Here is a 19626-nt window from a genome sequence, read left to right as displayed (position 1 = left end):
TAGAGTCTAAAGCCTTTATATAAGATGCACGACCTCTCTCTATTTAGTCAATGAGTTAATATTTGGTTCTCCCTCACTTCACCTCACTTAAGAGGTCTCTTAGACTTTTGGGTCCCCATTACCCACACATAACAACCTAGGACTAAGGTTTCAACTAGTGAATTGCCCATATGGCCATATATATGGATGCTCTTTTATAGATGAAAATATCAATTCATCCAAAATTCACTCAAACTTAAACGATGCGATTTGAATTTTTGCCAAAAGAAAAAAAGACAAAAAAAGAAAAAGAAAAGAAAAAGGAATGGTATAGTAAAACAATTTGTGTTTTTCTTTTCCATTCCTCCTATTAAAAAAAAAAAAAACCATTTTACATTCCATTAAAAACCCTCATAATATTTTGCTAATTGACAAATAAATAAGAGAGATGCTACGTCCATAACATTTTTACAACAAATCACAGACGATTAGTTGTTATTAGTTCAAATTTGAACCTAACACTAAGATTACTTTTTTACCCCAACAATAACAACCTAACACTTAAGATTTATTGTAATAATGTTGTAAAAATATTGTGAATATATCATTTCTCAATAAATAATATATTCCCAACGTTAGTCTGGTGCTCAAAGAGTCATGATTACATCATTGAGGAAAAAAAACCCATCTTACTGATTACTGAAAACTGTATAAGAACTTTCACAAAATTAACATCCCACACATTCAACGTTCAAGAAATAATTATCACACCAACATTTTCAGCAACAGAATGACAATTTTATAAAATAAAATAAAATAAGTCCTCCAGATTACATAATAATTCATTAGAGAAGTATCAAAACCACTATATAGATGACACCTGGAGAAACAACCGATTAAAAAGCATATATCAAAAGCATAACCTAGCAGCTGATCTTTTGTAAGTGGATTCCAAACCATGGTTACATCATTCAACCCCCCATTGGAGCTAGTGCTGCACATGCAAATGCCTGAACCTGAAAATACTATATGTCCTTTGAATTTAGCAACCCAAAAGTAGTCAAACATGAAGATCTAGCAACCTTGTATCTTTGACTCGGAGGCAATCCTGTAAAATTCACAAAATGCAGTGTGAATGAAGCATGGTGGACAAAAAGGAAGCCTGAGTAATTTATATAACATAGTAAGACTTACTTCTAGAACTTGTAAATTTTTGTTAATTTCTTCTGAGACTCTGGCACACTACCACAATCTGTTGGCATAGCAAAAGGGATAGTTGAATGGATTAGCCTAGAGTTATCTTGATCCATAGCTTGACTAGGCTTCAGGATGTGTTTTGCTCCAGCACTTAGTTTAACAGGACCTAATCTTGCGGCATTATCCACTTTGGAAGGATCAGTGCCAGATGAAGTTCCAAGCCCGTCATTTTCATTCTCGTGTGGGCAAAATGATACCCTGATTGCTTTATCCTTGCTTCGGTTGAGTTCAACTACTCCTGCATTACCTTGAATGTCCCCACTAAAGTTTTCTCTTGTCAACCCTGTCACAGCACTTAAATCTTTTGGCATTTCTAAATTAGGTACCCTGGTGGGCTTTGTTGAATGATCTACTTTAGCTGCCGGCCTCTTGGTTTTCTTGCAAGGAAGAGGGTCTTTGATAGCAAAAGCTTTCGACTTCACTGTATCTTTGAACTTGATTCTGTTCCTGTAGCCCATGTTGACAGAAGAAGTTGAATTAACTCCAGAAACAAGTGGAGGGTGAAACATAGATGCTGTACCAAGTGAATTCCTCATGTGTGAGTAAGAGTTTATGGGATTGTAATGATAAGAAACTTCTGGTAAATGATGCACAGGTGGGGTAGGAAAAAAATTAGTTCCAGACGTAAGCTGGGGAAAGTATTTACCACCCACATCAGAAAAAGGTTGAGGGGAGGTAATTAGTGGTTTATCCTGTTGCGCATGCAATAACCATGGGGGCAGGCTCGTTGAGGATCCCTGAAACCAAGAGGGTTGGACATTTTCTCTACAATCTGGGTGCAAGAAAGGAAAGTTGAAGGCTGATTTTGTAGCATGAGGTAGACTCTGTTTGTGATTGAGTTCAACAGGACTCCAAGGCATATGCTGACAGTTAATGTGATGGGTAGATATTAGTGGTAACTGAGAATTGACTCTTAGAGTTTCAGCTTCAGACATAAAGGGCTCCTGGAAGCCGGGTGCACCACTAAACATTGCCGATGAAGCAGGTGAATGAACAAAGGAATGTACTTCATTACTACGGTTTTCATTGATGGTAAGGCTGCCATTTCGATGAACCACATTAGATTGCCAATTGAGGAATGGGTTAGAAAAACTAGGTTCTGGAGCTTTCATCAGTAAATTGCTCTGTGAAGTGTGATTGCATTGAATTTCTAATGACTGAGCGTCCTTCGATTTTCCTGATGCAGGGTGTAACATCCAGTCCTGCAGAAAATTTCTCTCCATAAATGATTTTTCCAGGGAAGCATGTACACGACGATCTTCTGTGATGATTTCCTTATCAGTCCACACCTTCCCATCCTCAAATCCTTGAATCTCTTTACTACTTCTACCAACTGCTACATCTTTTCCCATCAGCCGCATTGTTGGTTGGGTAGAATTTCGCAAGATTTTATCTGAATTTTCCTTATGATGAATAATCCCATTAGCATTTTGGTTCTGCACCTGATTATATTGCCAGCATCCTTTGAAAGAAACATCAGACAGGTTCAGGTTTGAATCAAGCAGGTGGACAGAGTGGTTGTTCCCCCTCTCAGAATTAAGCCAGCGAACATCTGATCTTCCGGCACCTTCTAATTCAGTGACACCTAACCTAGCTGGTAAATGTCCTTTAGGGATCTCTGTAACATAATTCTGCGAAGGAAACAAGTTTAATGAATCTTTTGGATGTTCTCTCTCAACAAAATGCCTCTTCTTCACACTAAAATAATCCCCAGAACTTTGTGGCAGGACAAGATTGTGCACAGGTAAGCAACTGGAAGAACCAGTTATTGTACTGGGTAGCCTCAGCTGGTCCAAGCCACCTCTCCCACTTGAGCTAAACTGTATTAACTCACCTTGTGAATTGAGAGGCAAGCCAAAAAATCCTTCATCCATGGACTTTTCTTTATACGAAACTGCTCTATGCTTCCACTCTGGAAATGGATAGATGCTACTCATCAACTCTGTTGGAGACACATGACAAAATGGTCTGTAATTGAGAGTACATCCATTATAATTCTCTGTAGCAGATTGTGACACAAATGGAAGTGTCCTGTTTGCATTTTCATCTAAAACAAAGCAAGATGATGAAGGCTGTGAAGAAGCCCGTGTATTTTCCAATGAATTCATTGCAGCAGCTCCATGGATAGAATCTGCAAAATGATCAATCGATTTTCCACTATCATTGAAAGCTCTGATAACATTACCACCTACTTGAGCATTTACATGAGGATTATGCCTTTCTTCCAGTGCAGAAATGAGTCTAGGATTGCCAGCATATGCAGGTTTATGTGACACAGTCGAATGACCTTGATCAAACATGTGCATATTATCTTCATGAATTGCAATTTGACTCAGAGTCACTGATTTCTCTGGAAAATGATTTATTTTGTCTTGACAAGTAATATCTGGCCTCAAAAAACATGTGTTATCATCATGATCATGAGTATTGAGCAACTGTTTCTTCCCTGCTATAGGTTGAGGCTCAGTTCTGTTATCTGTACTAATGAAAACATCATCATCATCAGTTCCATCTATCTCCATAGTGGCTACTTCTTTATCACATTCAGTGGACTGGTCCTTCCCTGGTGAAGCAGAAAAAGAATCTGAAAATAGGTTGCCAATGCTGTGCTCAGAGGCATCTGAAAGATTCTTCTTCCTTGGACCAAGTATGTCATCCTTGTCTGAGAACCTAACATGCCTATCAGACCGTTGGATAGCAGAATGATTCACTAGACTACCACAATGCAAGTCGTAAATTTCAGGATTAAGCTCTGAAACAACCTTTTTATGGCTTTTGAGAATGCTGCGAACAGGAATCACTGGCTTATGCTGCTTTGCAATCAATTTGGATGTCTGAACAACTTTCAGCTTCTTTTGTGTAGATAAGCATTTCAGACTTGGTTTCTTTCCTTGGATGGCAGCAGAAGCATCCAAAATGCCCTCTCGAAACCTCTTATTACACAATGAACCTTTCAGTTTTCCAGTTAACTCGACTGGAGGATGGAGTTTGAGCTCGAGCAGATTCTCCTGAGAAGAACAGGAAACCCGTAACATCATGTCATACAAGGTTTTGAAAATGACAACGCTTTTGAACTATATATGGTTTAATGGGTAGAATAAAATAGTTTACAATATCATGGTAAGTTGATGACTAAGTTCTAGCCCTTTCATTATAACACCCAGTTTTAACATAAAGGAGTAAAAGGTACTAAATGTTCCCTATGCTTAGGAGAATAATACAAGGATGGGCGGCAGGCTCAGAAAATAGCATCCATGGGTCCTGGAAGAACACTAAATTAAAGTATTGGAGCTTTAAAAATAACTTTTTTAGTTTTTGCCAATGAAATTTATCTTGTGAAATCATAAGGTTGAAAAATACTCAAGAGTCACAAGTATGAGATGGTATTAGTTTTATTAGAAGCATAAAAAAATATTGTGATAAAAATATTTTAATATACACATTGATGCAGTGAGACAGTGAGCATTGTGATGCTTCTGGACATAACAGAATGACTTTTAACTCTTTTCGAAGGCATGAATGCAAGGCTGCATGTAGATGTGGTCTAGGTGTCAGATGGATGCATGCAAAGTTTGCACATCTTCATGTTACTTCTATTATGTACCCAAGATTGTAGGACAGAGGGATATCAGATGAAAACTGATGCATTCAAAATGGAGTAATGCCATGAATGCTTTTGTTCCTCAGTTTCAAACATATCCCAATCATATTCAGACACATGGATATTTTTCTCTGCACTGTTTATGACAGATGAAAGTGCATATGATTCAATTCAAACATGTTTCCCATACATGCCCATGCCATGCCATTAATAGTTGCTCCCAGATGATTTCATATATTCATGCAGAATGAAATTATATGGATGGCTAGTATCACTTACACAAGGTTTGCACAGTCTACAAACCTTCCCATACTCTTGAGCAACAAACCCCGGTTGTTACTAGTCAAGATTTTTAAGTGTTGGCTAATTCCATGACAAATTTATCTGTATTGTTGGGTTTTGATACTGAATAGTGGTAATGAAGGCTGAAGGTTGAAAAGGCTGAGATTGAAACTTCTGTTCACTATGCAAAATGTCAAGCTCAGTCATGTGAGATTGAAAATCAGACAGAAAATCTCGGTAGACTTGATCAAATGATACCATGTTAAGGAAATTTCGAGACTTTCTTTTAAAGTCATTTGTGTAGCCATCACTAGCCCAAACCCTGCTTATATAAAAACCCTATACCAACCCTAAGTTTGTGAGAAGGAAGACAGCTAAAAAAAACAAACAAAACAAAAACAAACAAACAAACCATTTGATAGCATTCTTTGTCTTCCAACCCTCTCCCATTGATCATCTTTGAGAGGTTGAGAGTTCCAAAGATCACCTAGAGTCTATTGGATGCGCCACTGAAACCAAAAAGGCAACACCAAAATCTTAAAGTGGCTTTGAAGTAACCAAGTCATTGGTTTGGCAGCCGGCAATCGACTTGCTGCATCAAATCACTGTGAAGGCTAAAGGCTAGTTCAACAATTGCAGTAGGAGTGGGGAGCTCTGATACAGTGTCTACTTTTACTAGAGGTTTAATAAGTTAGTCTTGTTGAGTCCATAGGACTATGTTGGCAAAGTGTGACCTTGTGTAACCAATCTTAGGAATCTTAGTGTGTTTAATTCCAAGATCAAGTTCAAGACAAGCTAAGGTTCAAGCAAAAAAAAAGAATAAGATTTTCAGGAATCTCAACTCCAACTCAATTCCAGGTCGACCCATCGAGATTCGTGCATATTCAGTTTTCTGGTTCTATTTGCTCTCAGCCGTTTGATCTAGGAATTCATGGTTTTCAAGTCAAGTGTATAAACAACCCTAGGGCACATTTTTCAAGACTTTGGAGAGTCGTGTTTTGTACACAAGCATTGTAGATTTTCAATGACTCACTTAAAGCATCAACCAAAGATCAAAATGAAGTTCTGAAGATCTGGCGATCAAACTGAAGTTACTGCAATCAAGTTACAACAAAGTTACTTGTACAAATCTTCAGGTGGTTGCTTGAAGTCATGAGTGGGAGATTCACGTTCAACAAAGTCTAGAATAGAAGTGTGTGGATCCGGAGTTGCGTGGAGTCACGTTAGTATGTACTGAATGAGGTAGTACTAGATTTAAGGTTAAGTTTATTGCATAAACTTCCATTCTATTCATAGTGGATTTTGTTTACCTTGGGATTGTTAGGTTAAACCCTCCTAGTGGTTTTTACCGTGGGATAAGTTGTTCTATTGATTTTCTTTGGGTCATCATATCGTTGTCTCTATGTGAATTATTTTGTATGGTATGGTGTTTGAGTAAACCAATTGAGAACAAGCACATAATTGGACTAATAATTAACTTGGTTTAAAATTAGATAAATTTGGCACAACCGGGGCCTAGATTCTTAACGAGTCTATATAGCAACAATCTTCATAGTGGATTTGATGAGTTTGGCTTGGCTCCGAAGTGTTTTTACCATTTGAGTTTTCACTCTGTGTAAATATGCCAGTAGTCTATGTGTGCATGTGTTTATGGTTGATGTGATTTGTTGTTTTCCATATTATGCTTGAATAGTGATTAATTGACTACCCAATTTATTTGTTGAATAAATCATTAAAATTGGTTATAAGTCATGCTAGGGGTCTAAACAGCATTTTTCGTTACTCTACTTAGACTGAATCATGTAAATTAACATCTAAAAACGCGTTGTCCACATCTAACTAAAATAACACCCAACCAAGATTTTTTTTTTTTTTTTTTTTTTTTTTTGTATAACTGCCAACCAAGATTAGCAGCTAGGGATATGAAAACTCAAACAAAGGCAATCTTAGCAATCGGTGAAAAGGTTTCAGAATATTCAATGTCGTTGTTCTAGGTATACCCCTTTGTCACAAGACAAGCCTTCAAGCACTCAATAGACCCATCAGGTAACTATTTCACAGTGTGCACCCAACAACAGCCAACCGTATATACTTTCCAAAAGGAAGAGGAACAAAATCCTAAGTGCCATTATGGTGAAATGATAACATCTCTACTTCCCTTTTTTTATTTTCTAATTAAGAATTAACAAGGCCTCCTTAACAGACTAAGGAAAAATCACAGAAGAAACAAAGGCAGTGAAAGCACGGAGAGACGAGGACACGTGTTCATATGAAACAAAGTTGCATATTGGGAGAGAAATGCAGCCATGCTTACCTTTGTGCAATGCAATGGGTAGAGAATTTAAGTATGGGGGAACAATAGGTGGAAATAATACCTTGGTAGGAGAAACATTAGAGACAGGTTGAGGATGAGCTAGAGATGGATCTGCAGGCTAAGGAAAAAGGCTTAGCAGCATTCAGCCATTGACAACTATATAATTTTAAAGGTTTCCTGAAGATTGGCTGATGGAGAAAATGGGATCACTTGAGGAAGGCAAATAGAAGAATTATGAACAGGAGAGGAAGATGAAGAAAAACGGGAAATAGACTCAAAGAATATGACATTGGCACTTATAAAGTGACGTCAAAGAGCTAAAGAATAACATTTGAACTCAAAATTTAGTTTAGCACTGTCAGCATTGCAACAGAAGAGAAGGACTCCATTCTTTTGACAAATAAAGAGAAGAAAAAACCATAAAAGGGAAGTATTTTTATAAAAGGATTCGCATTAAGGAAGATTCATTAAGGTAATTGCCATATACCAAGCTTGCAATTTCAGCACTACAAATTAAAGATTAGGATTAGGATTCTTGTAGATTGGGTTATGGGCGAACTAAGGATTTAAAGAAACAACATATAGTAGTAATTGTAGAGAAGTTAAAACAACAAACATATCATAAAATGTTACAGATAAAGGAGGAAACATAATATTTCAAAGTAAACTAAGTTGAATCCTGAAATTCTAATCATATATCATCTCAGTTATGATGATTATTTAAGGCTTTTTACAGAAACGTGTATGAGCAGGATTTGAAGTAAAAAATTTACAGGAGACAGTTAAGTGCCTAGCATTTGGCTTGCTAAAATTGGCCAGAGGAACAGAAATGTACACTTTTAACATAAAATTCATATTTTTGGATACATGGCAAAGATGTAGAGCAAACATATAATATTTCCTTTTGTTGAGAGCAAACTGATCTACAACAATGGAATACAAGGAAAAGATAGTCAAATGTCAATCATTCAAAAACAGATAGAATTTGAAGGAAAAAGTTTTAGTTGCTCATGTCTTAGAAAATGTCTAAAACTTTGAAGCTGCCTGGTTAATCGACGTATGTCTTTCTGCCCCCTAGTTGAAGTTTGTTTAAGGAGGTTGCTCATATAGGGCTCCTTAGGAGATATAGCTATATAAAGAAATTCTGGAAGGGAAAATATCGAGTACAGTTTGCTTACAATCCTTGAAAAATCTCCAAATTCAAGTTATTGTAAAGAGCTTTGAGGAAAGTATTTATTTCTCATCTCTTCATGATTCAGAAGAAAAACCACAGTTGAATTTTCAAAGAATCTTATGACTTCTGCAGTTCAAATGATTGTTTAAATGAGTTGCACACAACTTATAACACTTCAATATCCAGCTAGACGTTTAGAAGACAACTTGCAGAGAAGTGAATGGCCTTTTGAAACTCCTTAAAACATGTAAAATCAGACATATTGAGCATCAGGCCCGAAAAAAGTCAAGCAAGGTGTGCACCTTGAAACTATTTCAGTTGATGCCTTTCTTTTTCGATAGTTACAATGGGGGTAAGGAGATTTGAACCCTAGATTGTCTTCATTAGAAACACAAGAGATGCCAGTTGAGCTACAAGGATGCCTTTCCACAAAAAAACTCATCCTTTTTTATAAAATTATATATAGGCAACTAGCTCGATGCTATTTGTAATTCTTACATTCACCCTTTTTTTTACCCCAAGCATTTTCCAACATATTTAAAACATAAGGAAACAGTTATATTGACCATTGCGTAGTTGTGACAAATGAGCTTTAAGAACTTGAACAAAGATATTGTCATATCCATAATATTATTTTTAACAGATATATTCATTCAATGCAGCATAACGTTGCATTTATAGATGGTAATATACTATGAATATACTCAAAACCATTCTGCTGGAATGTTGCAAAAGAAGGGACCTAAAGTCAGCAGAATTATATCTGACCACAATATGGGAATCAAAACCTGAAACTATTGTGAGATTAAACAGGTGATTTATGTCGTCTCATTAATTTGCTTAAATAGAATTCTACTTTAAAGAAAAGATGTGCAGTAAAGATAAAATTATTTTTATGAATGCCTATTAGTTCCCAATAGCATTTCTTAACATAAAAGGATATTCCTAATATCATGGGATTCAGCTCTACGGATTACTCTAGGTGTAAAGAGAAAAACATGAGCGAAAATTTAGAATTGAGGTTAAATGCGAATGATGAATGAAATGGTTTAGAACTAAACTAGACAAAGATAGTAAATAAATGATACAACTGGATAAAAAGAGGCATCAAAAAGAAAATGCATACAAAAGCTTAAACTGTCCCCTCTAAACGTTGTCTTTGCGGATTACTCCTAGTTAGCCTCTTCAACAGCATGTCAAGAATTATGATAAACAAATTCAAATGAACTGATGAAATAAAATACAGAAGGCCCAAGAAAAATCCAAAAGAAATTTTTTTTTTTTTTTTCCCCTGATAAGTAAAATAATTGAAAGAAGATTAAAAACCAACACATGCAAATCCAAGGCCATAACAAAAATGAGCACCCTCATGCGAGGAATATCCACACTATGTTTTTCTTTCAAATGTTTACTAGCAAAAGTTCAATAAGATGACATTATTGTGGATTTCTTTGTCATGCAACTAGCAAAGGTTCTATAGATTGATACTCCACTATTTCTAAGTATCTAGGTGACTTTTTCAAGAAACAAATTAAAAAGATCCTAGTCCTACACCATAACTTCAATCCCATTTCTTGGCTCTTCAATCTCTAAATCTACATAAATTGCAGGCCAGAAATTGTTCCGAACTACAAAACTTTTCATAGCTATCTGATGATTTTTACTAACAAATTATAATCGCCATGATAACAAATTTGGTGTCAAAGTCAATTTTATTTTCCATACAGAATTTAACATTCTCCTAAACTAGTTATATGTAAGAGGTAAGATCCAATATTTCAAAACCAGTATGAAGTGCGTAATCCAATGCAGACTTTCCACTGGTGCAGTTCTTGAGCAACACATTTCAGCTCAAAATTATCAGCATCTAAAGCAGCATTATTTCTCTAATCATTCACTCTGATCCAAAGTATAGAATTGATTCAAATTCACGAGGTGTAATCCATGGACAAGAAGCCTTGGCCTATATAGAGCAAGAAACTTTCAATATTCTTAGCAAACGTCCTTAACTCACAGGAAGTCACATAAAATAAGTAAAAGAACATGTTGATTACAGCAATGGAGATAGTAGTCATCTTTTCAATTGACATGTAATCAGTCTTGAATATCATTTCTTATCCATCCGGCCAAGATGCAGACAAGATCATTACATCCAATATCAGGCCCCAGAATGCAAAAACAAACGCCCCTTAACTTGCTCTAACATCATACCATAAGAAACTGTTTTTCCATTTTATAAAATAAGCCACGAAGTTGACATAAGCCCCAGTTCACTAGATAAAGTCCATGTGATAATGATGTATAGCATTCTGAGTCACAATATTCAGATGCAGTGATCATCTGGACTAGCATATCAACAACCCCATTTCACAATAGACACCACTAGTAGCGTTATCTCCAACCCTTTTAACCTTGTAAACAGTCCCTTCAAATTATTATATGTAGAAAAGAGATCCAACTAGTCATATATATGAACATTGCCCTCTTCAAGGCCATCTTTCCCATTCATATTTCCACCAATCTTCATGATCAAATATTAGCCATCAAATCAAAAATCAGTGCGGCCCCAAAGGGCCAAATGATTATCTTCCAAAAAATTATTATTGCAACAGTGGAAAAAGCAGCATCATTAATCAAGGATACCCTTTGATAAACCGAGGACAAAAACTCTTCCAAAATTATAAAAGCCTTCACTGCCCAACCCGTACTGTACAGCTGGAGCACCACACCACACCCCACCCTCACCTCCATAAGGTGCTGAATCCTTCCCAAACATGAGAACCCCATTCCTAGTTTTTTGACTTTTTCTCTTTATACTTACTGATCAGCCTAGTTCATTGCCGTCTAGTTCACATAACAAGTACAATTACAAGGTCACTGCTCTCCTTCTCAATCGTATTGCAGTAATTAACCAGCTTTTTCAGCAGTAATATCAAGCAGAAAAGTAAAAAAGAGCAAATACCCAATGGAGAACGTAACATAAGAAAACAACCCAAAATTCATAAGTCCTAATCAAGAACCTATTCATGATTTTATGATACAAACTAGCTACCTATATATCCAAAATGAACATACTACAATTACTAAAAAGAACCCAAAAACAAACACAAAATCACAGATTACTATTGCAAATCGACAATATTTCATGATATAAATCACTAACCTTGGTTGCAATTGACCCATCTTTCAAAGCCTTCTTATTTTTCTTCTTCATCAACTTCCTCTTGTTCTTCTTCAACCTGCTCTCAATTGCCACACCATTCTCTTCCAAAACCCTTTTCTTTATCTTCCTATTCTTCTTCTTCTTGTTCTTCTTCTTCTTCTTCATCATTTTCTTCTTTCCCTTAAACGTTGAAACAACATAATCCCCAGCTGAAAACTGGAAACTACCTACCTTGACCTCTCCACCACTACTATCTTCTTCATCATCATCATCATCAACATCCACTGCTTCGATCTGAGGCGCTACAGCAAAAATCTCAGCAATGGACCTCTTCTTAGGAGCTTTAGCCTTCCTCATTTGGCGACGCTCTTCTTTCGAAGCCTGTGCAAGGCAACTATCTATATGAGCATTCACAGCATTCACAGTTGCCGCAGTAAACACACGGCAAACCGGGCAAACCATCTCCAATTTCTCCTCAGCCACTTCTGACACTGCTTTCTCCGAGTTTTCCTCACCAAATTCACTCTCTTTCGTTGGAAATCCATCTTGTTCTCCTTGAATCCTCGCTAACTGGTGATTGGATTTAACACTTTGAAGCTCATGGGACCACCAGCGAAACTTGGCGACGGTGATAGGAGGAAGCGAGGCCTTGATATCTTCTTTGCTTTTATCTTTATCTTCATCACCACCATCACCAACGTTAATCTCTGAGCTTTTGGCGAAAGGCCAGCACTTGACCACGTCAACGGTCCTCATCTTTGCAGTGTACTCTCTAAAGGGAACATAAAATCTTGAACACGTTAGAAGTGAAAGTACCAAGTAATTAAAGAAAGATTTTGAAAGCAAAAAAAAAAAAAAAGCATAAAATCATGGTAATAAGAAAGAGTTTTGAGTTTGAGTTTGAAGAACAAAGTTACCGGATCGAGAAGCCCTCAATAGAAAACGCCATGCTTTTGTGTAAACTCTTTACCTAAGACGATGAAGAATTGAAAGAAAAACAAAGCACTAAGACAACGTTGAAACTTGAAAGATGAAAAAACAAAAAAAAACAAACTAAAAGAGTCTACATGTTGAAATCAAAAAAAGGAAAGGAAAAGACTTTCACAAAGAGACATATAGATTAGAAGAGAAGTGGGTGATGGGTGATTACGGAAGAAGATTGGAGAAGACAGAGAGAGAGAGAGAGAAGTTGAAAGAAAGAAAGAAAGGTAGGAATTGAAATGGAAATCAGGTTAGATAGAGAGAAAAGTGTATATTGTGTCTGTGACACAGTCACAGTGTGTATGAAAGAGAAAGCTTTTTTACTTTTTCTTTTTTTTTCTTTTCTTTTTTCTTATTTATTAGTAGTATATAATATTTTTTCCCGCTCTGTGTGGTGGTCTCAATTCTCTATAGCTCTCTTCGCTTTTCCTAATTTATGACTGACAGCGACTTATGAGAGCGCTAGCCTATGCTTTTTTAGTAAGCCCCACCCTCTTTTTTATTTTATTTTTAAATACAATATTATCTACCAATATAATTCACTTCTCAATTTTTTTTTGAAGGTTAGAACAATAAATGATAAATTTTTGCTACAATATGTCCATGTCCATGTTACAAGTTCAGTGGAATAAAAGTAATAGATACAATTCTATCACTTACAACTTATCATGTGAATAAATAGTAATAAAATTATAGCTTTAGTTTTTTTTTTTTGATATGTTTATAGCTTTAATTTTGATCCTAGTATTACATTATTATTATTATTTACCACTTGAAAGTGAAAACTAGTATATTTTAGTTACACTCCATATTTTATGATTATGGTGGGGGACTAGGAGTACATGTGTTCGATGACTATCATTCATTACACATACTAGATAGTACATACACTCGCCCATGAGGAAAAAAAAACAAAGATTCTGCTTTAAGAGGTAAAAGATTACCTCACACGCGCTACTCTCTTTCGTGCCATCCTAATCCCAACCATCCTTAATAAACTATAGTGTGTGTTTGGCTGGCTAATGCAATTTTCTTTAAAAGGTTATTTGTATAATGATTATGAAGATATACAGTTTTTGATAATTTTTATGTTAAATGTGTGATAAAAAAAAAGTTTATTTCTAAAAATATATATAAAATATATTATTTAAATAAATTGAGATAAACAAAAAAACAAAAAACAAAAATTTGCCTTTACCCAAAAAAGAAATGCTATGCTTACAAAAAATACCAACTTTTTCACATCTTATTCACATAACATTTCAAAAATGGTGCACAAAGACACATGGATGGTGTGCAATAATCAATAAAAATTTTAAATTTTCACAAAATATATCACAACTGTCTAAATAATAAGTGGTTAATGGTAAATAATAAAACAATGTTAACGATGGATTTAGATGAAAACTAATAAAACATACCAATTCAACTATTGTAAAAATTGTTGTGTTTATAACACTACTTCATCTTTTATAGAAGATGGAACAGTTAACACAAACTACAAAAGTAGGTTTACATTAGAAGTAATTCTACGAATATAACAAATTTCACAACTGTTAAACTAATAAGTTTCTACTAATTTTTATTTCATCCTACACTAGCATCACTTTTTATTTATCAGTAATAACTTGCCACAGCTTACCATTGTAAACAAAACTTGTCAATCTAGAGTTAATTGTTATATTAAAAAAGGTAGACACAAAAGCATTTAAGACTTATTAATTGTTTGGATAAGAAAAGGCAAAAAAAAAAAAAAGGACCAAGAAATTGCATGAAATGCATATAGTCGATTATATGCTATACAGCAAGTTGAAAACTTAATCGATTCCCTTCTACTCTACACCAGAATAATAAGTTCATGTGGTCCATTGACAACATTGAGAGTTGAGTTTTTAAAACTCACAGTTATGACAATTAGATATATGATGACAATTAGATATATGCCCGGAAAAAATTACTATGTTGGTTGTGATACAAATTAATCTTAGTATCCCTTAAAAACATAGACAACGTACGTAGCTTACAAATCATAAAACTCACATGAATGGTTTTTACTTGTCCTCGTGGACTTAAAATGGCTCAGTTGCTAGCTAGCTACTTTCATCTGTTAAAATTAAATATATGGCCAAACAAACAACTCTAATTATGAGATTTGAAATTCTAAACGCACCGGAATTAAGTAAGATCAAGAGGTTATGCTATATATGTCTAGACAGAAGGATTTTAAGCTGGTATTACTATGTTTGATTATAGTTGCACGAAAGGGAAGACAGAGTAAAAGAGGAAGGAAAGTGAAAGAGAAATGAGAAATATTTTCTTTTGGTGTGTTTGGATATATGAAAGGAAATAAAAGAAAAAAATATATATATATATTCTGTCTTATCTTTTGTTTGGTTTGCAAAAAGAAAAGAACAGAAAAATTGTGTGTTTTACATTTGTGGCCCTCAGGAAAATTATATAGTAAAACATTTTTGACTTATAAGGGGCATATTAGTAATTTTATAAAATATAAAAGTCAAAATTTATCATGATTCACTCTCCCTTTTGCTCTCTTTCCGCCCAATTTGGGCTATTAGCAAAAGGCTAGGGTACATGGAAATTATACTACTCCAAATCAACCCTTTTTCTCTCATCCAATCAAACCAAAGAAACTAATTAATTCCTGACCTCCTATTTCTTCCCATCCAAAAATTGTGTAAAAGTTGTAATTTTAGAAATTTCTAATATTAATTTCCCAATTTGAATTAACAATAAAGTTATTTTAAAAATTCCAATAAACTTTAAAAGTTATTATTTGCAACTATCTAAATCTCAAACTAAAATTCTATAGTTGATGATTCAGTTGATCACAACTTTGACTTGATCTATGAATACATGTTAAGAGCATCTTCAGCAGTTTCAGCAAATTTTTGTACTGTTTGGAGAATGAACAGTGACATTTAGCTTTTACCTACCCACTTTTTCAAATACACTTCCAACAGATTCTCTATCCCATTCTCTATCTCATTTAAATATTATTTCTTCATTCATTTTTTATTCATTCTTTATCATAATTTATTTTTCCTATATTTATTCCCAACAATTATATTTTTTAATGAAAAGTGTTATATTTACAACATTTTTTATAATACTTTCACAACAAAATTTATGTGGAAAGTTGTTACTAATTCTAATTTGAACTCACCACTGAAATTATTTTTTTCTCGTCAATATTAACTAATAACAATTTGTTACTTAAAATTTATTGTGAAAATATTGTGGTAAAATTTTCCAATTAGGATTTTTTATTCTTTCATTTCATTCTCCTCCACACACGTGTCCTCTATCCCCCTTCTTTTATTTCTTTTTCTCCTTTTCTCCTCCAGAACCTTCCAGCAACATCTCATTTGCTCCTCTGTTCCTCAAAAAAAAAAAAATTGCTCTTCTCATCGGAGAAAAGAGAGAGACAGAGATAGAGAGAGAGGAGAAAGACTGGGAGAGATTGGCTTGGCCTCTACCGCATGCATCTCCACTACCACTCCAACATCTCCACCACCGCTCCCACCGCCGCTCCAGCATCTCCATCGCCAGGCTGGGGCAAATCGGCTTGTTTTTTTTTTTTTTTTTTTTTTTTCATACTTGCTTGTTCTTATTCAAATTTATTTTAAGAATTGGATTTTGTTTTGTGGTTTGTGTTTGTGTTTGGATTAGTTCTTTTGCTCATGAACAGGTCTCTCTCTTTTCTCTTTTTTCTTTTATTTTTTCTGATTTCATTTGGTTTATGAGAAAAAAAAAAAAAAAAAAAAAAAAAGCAACAGCAATGGAGAGAATGAGAGGGAAAAAAAAAAGAAAAAAAAAAGGAAGCAACGGAGAGAATGAGAGAAAAAAAGAAATCCGGATGAGAGAGAAAGAATTGATAAAATAAAGAGTTGGTATAATATTTTAATGCAAGAAATTCAATTGCTAATGTACAGTAGCTCATCAGATCTGATGAGCTACTGTTCATTAGCAAAAAAAATTTCCGGATATAGCTAAGCTGCTGGAGCATGAACAGTAGAGATTTTGAGCAAATATTAGCTATATTTTGGCTATGCATTGATTGCTGGAGATGCTCTAAAGAAAAAGAAAAATACCTAAAGAGTCGTCTCCAGTGAACTAGTAGGGTGCTCTCCGATGCTTTAGTCAATAAGGTTTCTATCTGAAGAATTTTTTTTTGTGTAGAATGAGATCTAAATTATTCCTACCTTTCTCTATAGATAGCCTCCCTTTATACTTGCTTTTGGGGATAGACTCATTTGGTCATTCAAGCTTGAGATTTGAAATTCAAATCATGACACTCTTTTCTCCATTATGGATCACATCCTGTAAAAATGGTGATATCCCAGAAAACTCGGTGGTTAGTTGGGTTTTAAATGCCTTTCCATATGGGGGGGGTTAATGGACATTTCGTCGTTTTCCCACCAAGGCTAGCTTGGCTATGTCAAGTTTTTTTTTTTTTTTCCTTGGCCAAGTTGCAAGTATAGCATGGCCAAGCTGCCGCATCATTATATTCTGTTGAGGTGCCATATTAGCATATTACTCATCAACAATGAATTGCATTTTTTTTTTTAAAGAGAGTTTCAACTTATGGCATCCGTTCCTATGATAACTCTTTATCATCAGATCAAGACACCAATCAGTTTTTTGTGTAGGCGAGGATTAAATCTCAGATCTCTTATACAACCATCAACAGACTTTACTAGCTGAGTTAACTGAGATCACGTTATTAATTTGCAACTTGTTCCAATATTACAATTTTCAAATCATCTTCATTACTTGTCATACCGTCATCAGTATTGTAGTTTATAATTTTTTTTTTTCATTTTCAAATATACCGGTCAAAATAATGAAAATTTAAAACGATAAGATTCAAATTATCATCCATGTATATTCTATTTTTTCAATTTTTCAAATTTCTTTGTCCAAACATAGCCATAAAATGCTACTGCACCTACCATTAGCTTCTTATATGATAAACTTCATTCCTACTCATTTCAATTTTTGAGTTAATAATAGCCAAAAAAAAAAATTTGGTGGTTTGAGGCCAATACTCTTAACTAACCTATCATTGGCAGGTTCAAAAAATTCCAATCCCCCATCACCCCCACCAACCTTTAAAATTCAGTGGATTGGTTGAAAATTTAGGTAGTAGTAACTAATTAGCAGATTGTGCAAGTTGAAAATTTTATACTATATACATTTACTTGAATTAGGCCTTCTCTCACTTAAAAAAAATAATAATAAAATAAGCCTTCTCTAATTGAGCCATAAAATAAAGTATTTTAGTTGACCTTTTTAATATATATTATTTCAAATATTTCTTCGTTCTCTCAAATAGAAAAATGAAGAAAAATCTCAACCCACATGTCAAACCATCCAACCCACACTGCCTCACATTATAAATTATCCCGCACAAGTTAACATAAGTCAGAGCAGTCTGGACAAATGAGCGTTTTAGGAAAATGTTTTGTACAACCTTACTTTGTAAAAAGATTTGTGTGAGAACTGATCAATATACAAAATTCCATTAAAAAAATCAAGCAAATGCATTGATCAAAAATTGACACTCCTTATAATTAATAGTCAATTTTAGTACAATCAGCATGTGTGGTTTGATCATTTTGATGACTCATATTTTACTTAGTAAGAGAAAAATACAGGATTGTGCTCAAGAGACCTGACAGACTGACACTCAAGAGAGAGAGAGAATTCTTAATTTAATTTTTACACTTTGAGGAACTATAAATTTTCTCCATTTACGTAAGAATTTGTGACCCGACAGTGCATCTCTATGCAGTAGCTTTTTCTCCTAAAAGTTACATTATTTTCCACAAAAAGACAAGAGATTTAGATCATTTATTATAGTGCTTTAGAAAAGAAAAAAAAATCCGTGTGAAGTTCATTGGTCTCCATAACCACATGCTATATACCACTATTTATAGATTTTACGTTTATTTTTAAAAAAATTTCTTATTTTAATTTGACTATGCATTTTCAATAGCTATGTTAATTAAAGTAATCATTATAAGCTGTCAGAAGTAGACCATTAAAACCCTCAAATAGATCTGAGTAACATGTGGGGCTTGGATACTCTTTATGCTTCCTTTTCCGTTGATTGAATAGATCATCTACTTATAGAATTTAGATTGTAAAAAAGTTCATAATTTTGTGGTTTTGTGCATTATATCATGAGATCATGTATATAAATATTAAGTTTATGTTTTTGGTTTATGATTAATTAGATATATAAAAAAAAATGACAAAAATTTCTTCCAAATAGAGTTAAAGGTTTTGGTTTCAACCCATGACATGAAAATTCATATAATTATCCATATATATTTTAATAGCGTGACCCATATATTAAACATTTAAATAAGGCAAATAACTATAAAATAAACATATAATTAATTAAAAATATATATGAAGAGTATAAATTTAGAGAGAAAAATTAATATGAAGGAAAATTCTATCCTATAAACACAGTACTAAAAATGGGATATAAAATGGTTTAAAAAAATCGTACTAAGATATCAAAAACAATATTTACTCTTTCTTTGGCCCGCAAAACATATTCAGTAAAACTTTGATATCCAAATTTTAGTTTGTTAGGCCATAATTTTTAAAATATATAATTCGTTAAATATTTTTATTTTTGTTAAACTGGAAGTCAATTCTTTAATTTGTTCTTAAGCTTAATGGTAGTTGTGAATTATCTTAGCAGAAACTACACCTCAATTTTTTTTTTCATTGGAAAATTGGAACTTATACTTTTCATAACTATTAAGTAGTAGTTTCTACAAGAAAAGGACTTCAAACCAGGCATTCAATAATTTTCACAACTATTAAGTAGTACTACA

General features: G+C 34.1%; 1 protein-coding gene across 1 annotated transcript; it reads right to left on the bottom strand.

Moving 5' to 3' along the window:
• Positions 1-648: 648 nt before the first annotated feature.
• On the bottom strand, positions 649-13044 carry LOC115955487. The gene is made up of 4 exons (XM_031073611.1): positions 12688-13044; positions 11771-12542; positions 1174-4244; positions 649-1087 (listed from the first exon to the last, which is right to left on the bottom strand). Exons 1-3 carry the CDS (start codon positions 12717-12719, stop codon positions 1176-1178), a joined length of 3873 nt encoding a protein of 1290 aa, XP_030929471.1. The 5' UTR covers positions 12720-13044; the 3' UTR covers positions 649-1087; positions 1174-1175.
• Positions 13045-19626: the final 6582 nt, after the last annotated feature.

Source organism: Quercus lobata, chromosome 8, assembly GCF_001633185.2.
Source record: "Quercus lobata isolate SW786 chromosome 8, ValleyOak3.0 Primary Assembly, whole genome shotgun sequence".
Taxonomy (NCBI): Eukaryota; Viridiplantae; Streptophyta; class Magnoliopsida; order Fagales; family Fagaceae; genus Quercus; species Quercus lobata.
The sequence above is the reverse complement of the archived record's forward strand: the minus strand, read 5'-3'. Positions and strand labels throughout refer to the sequence as shown.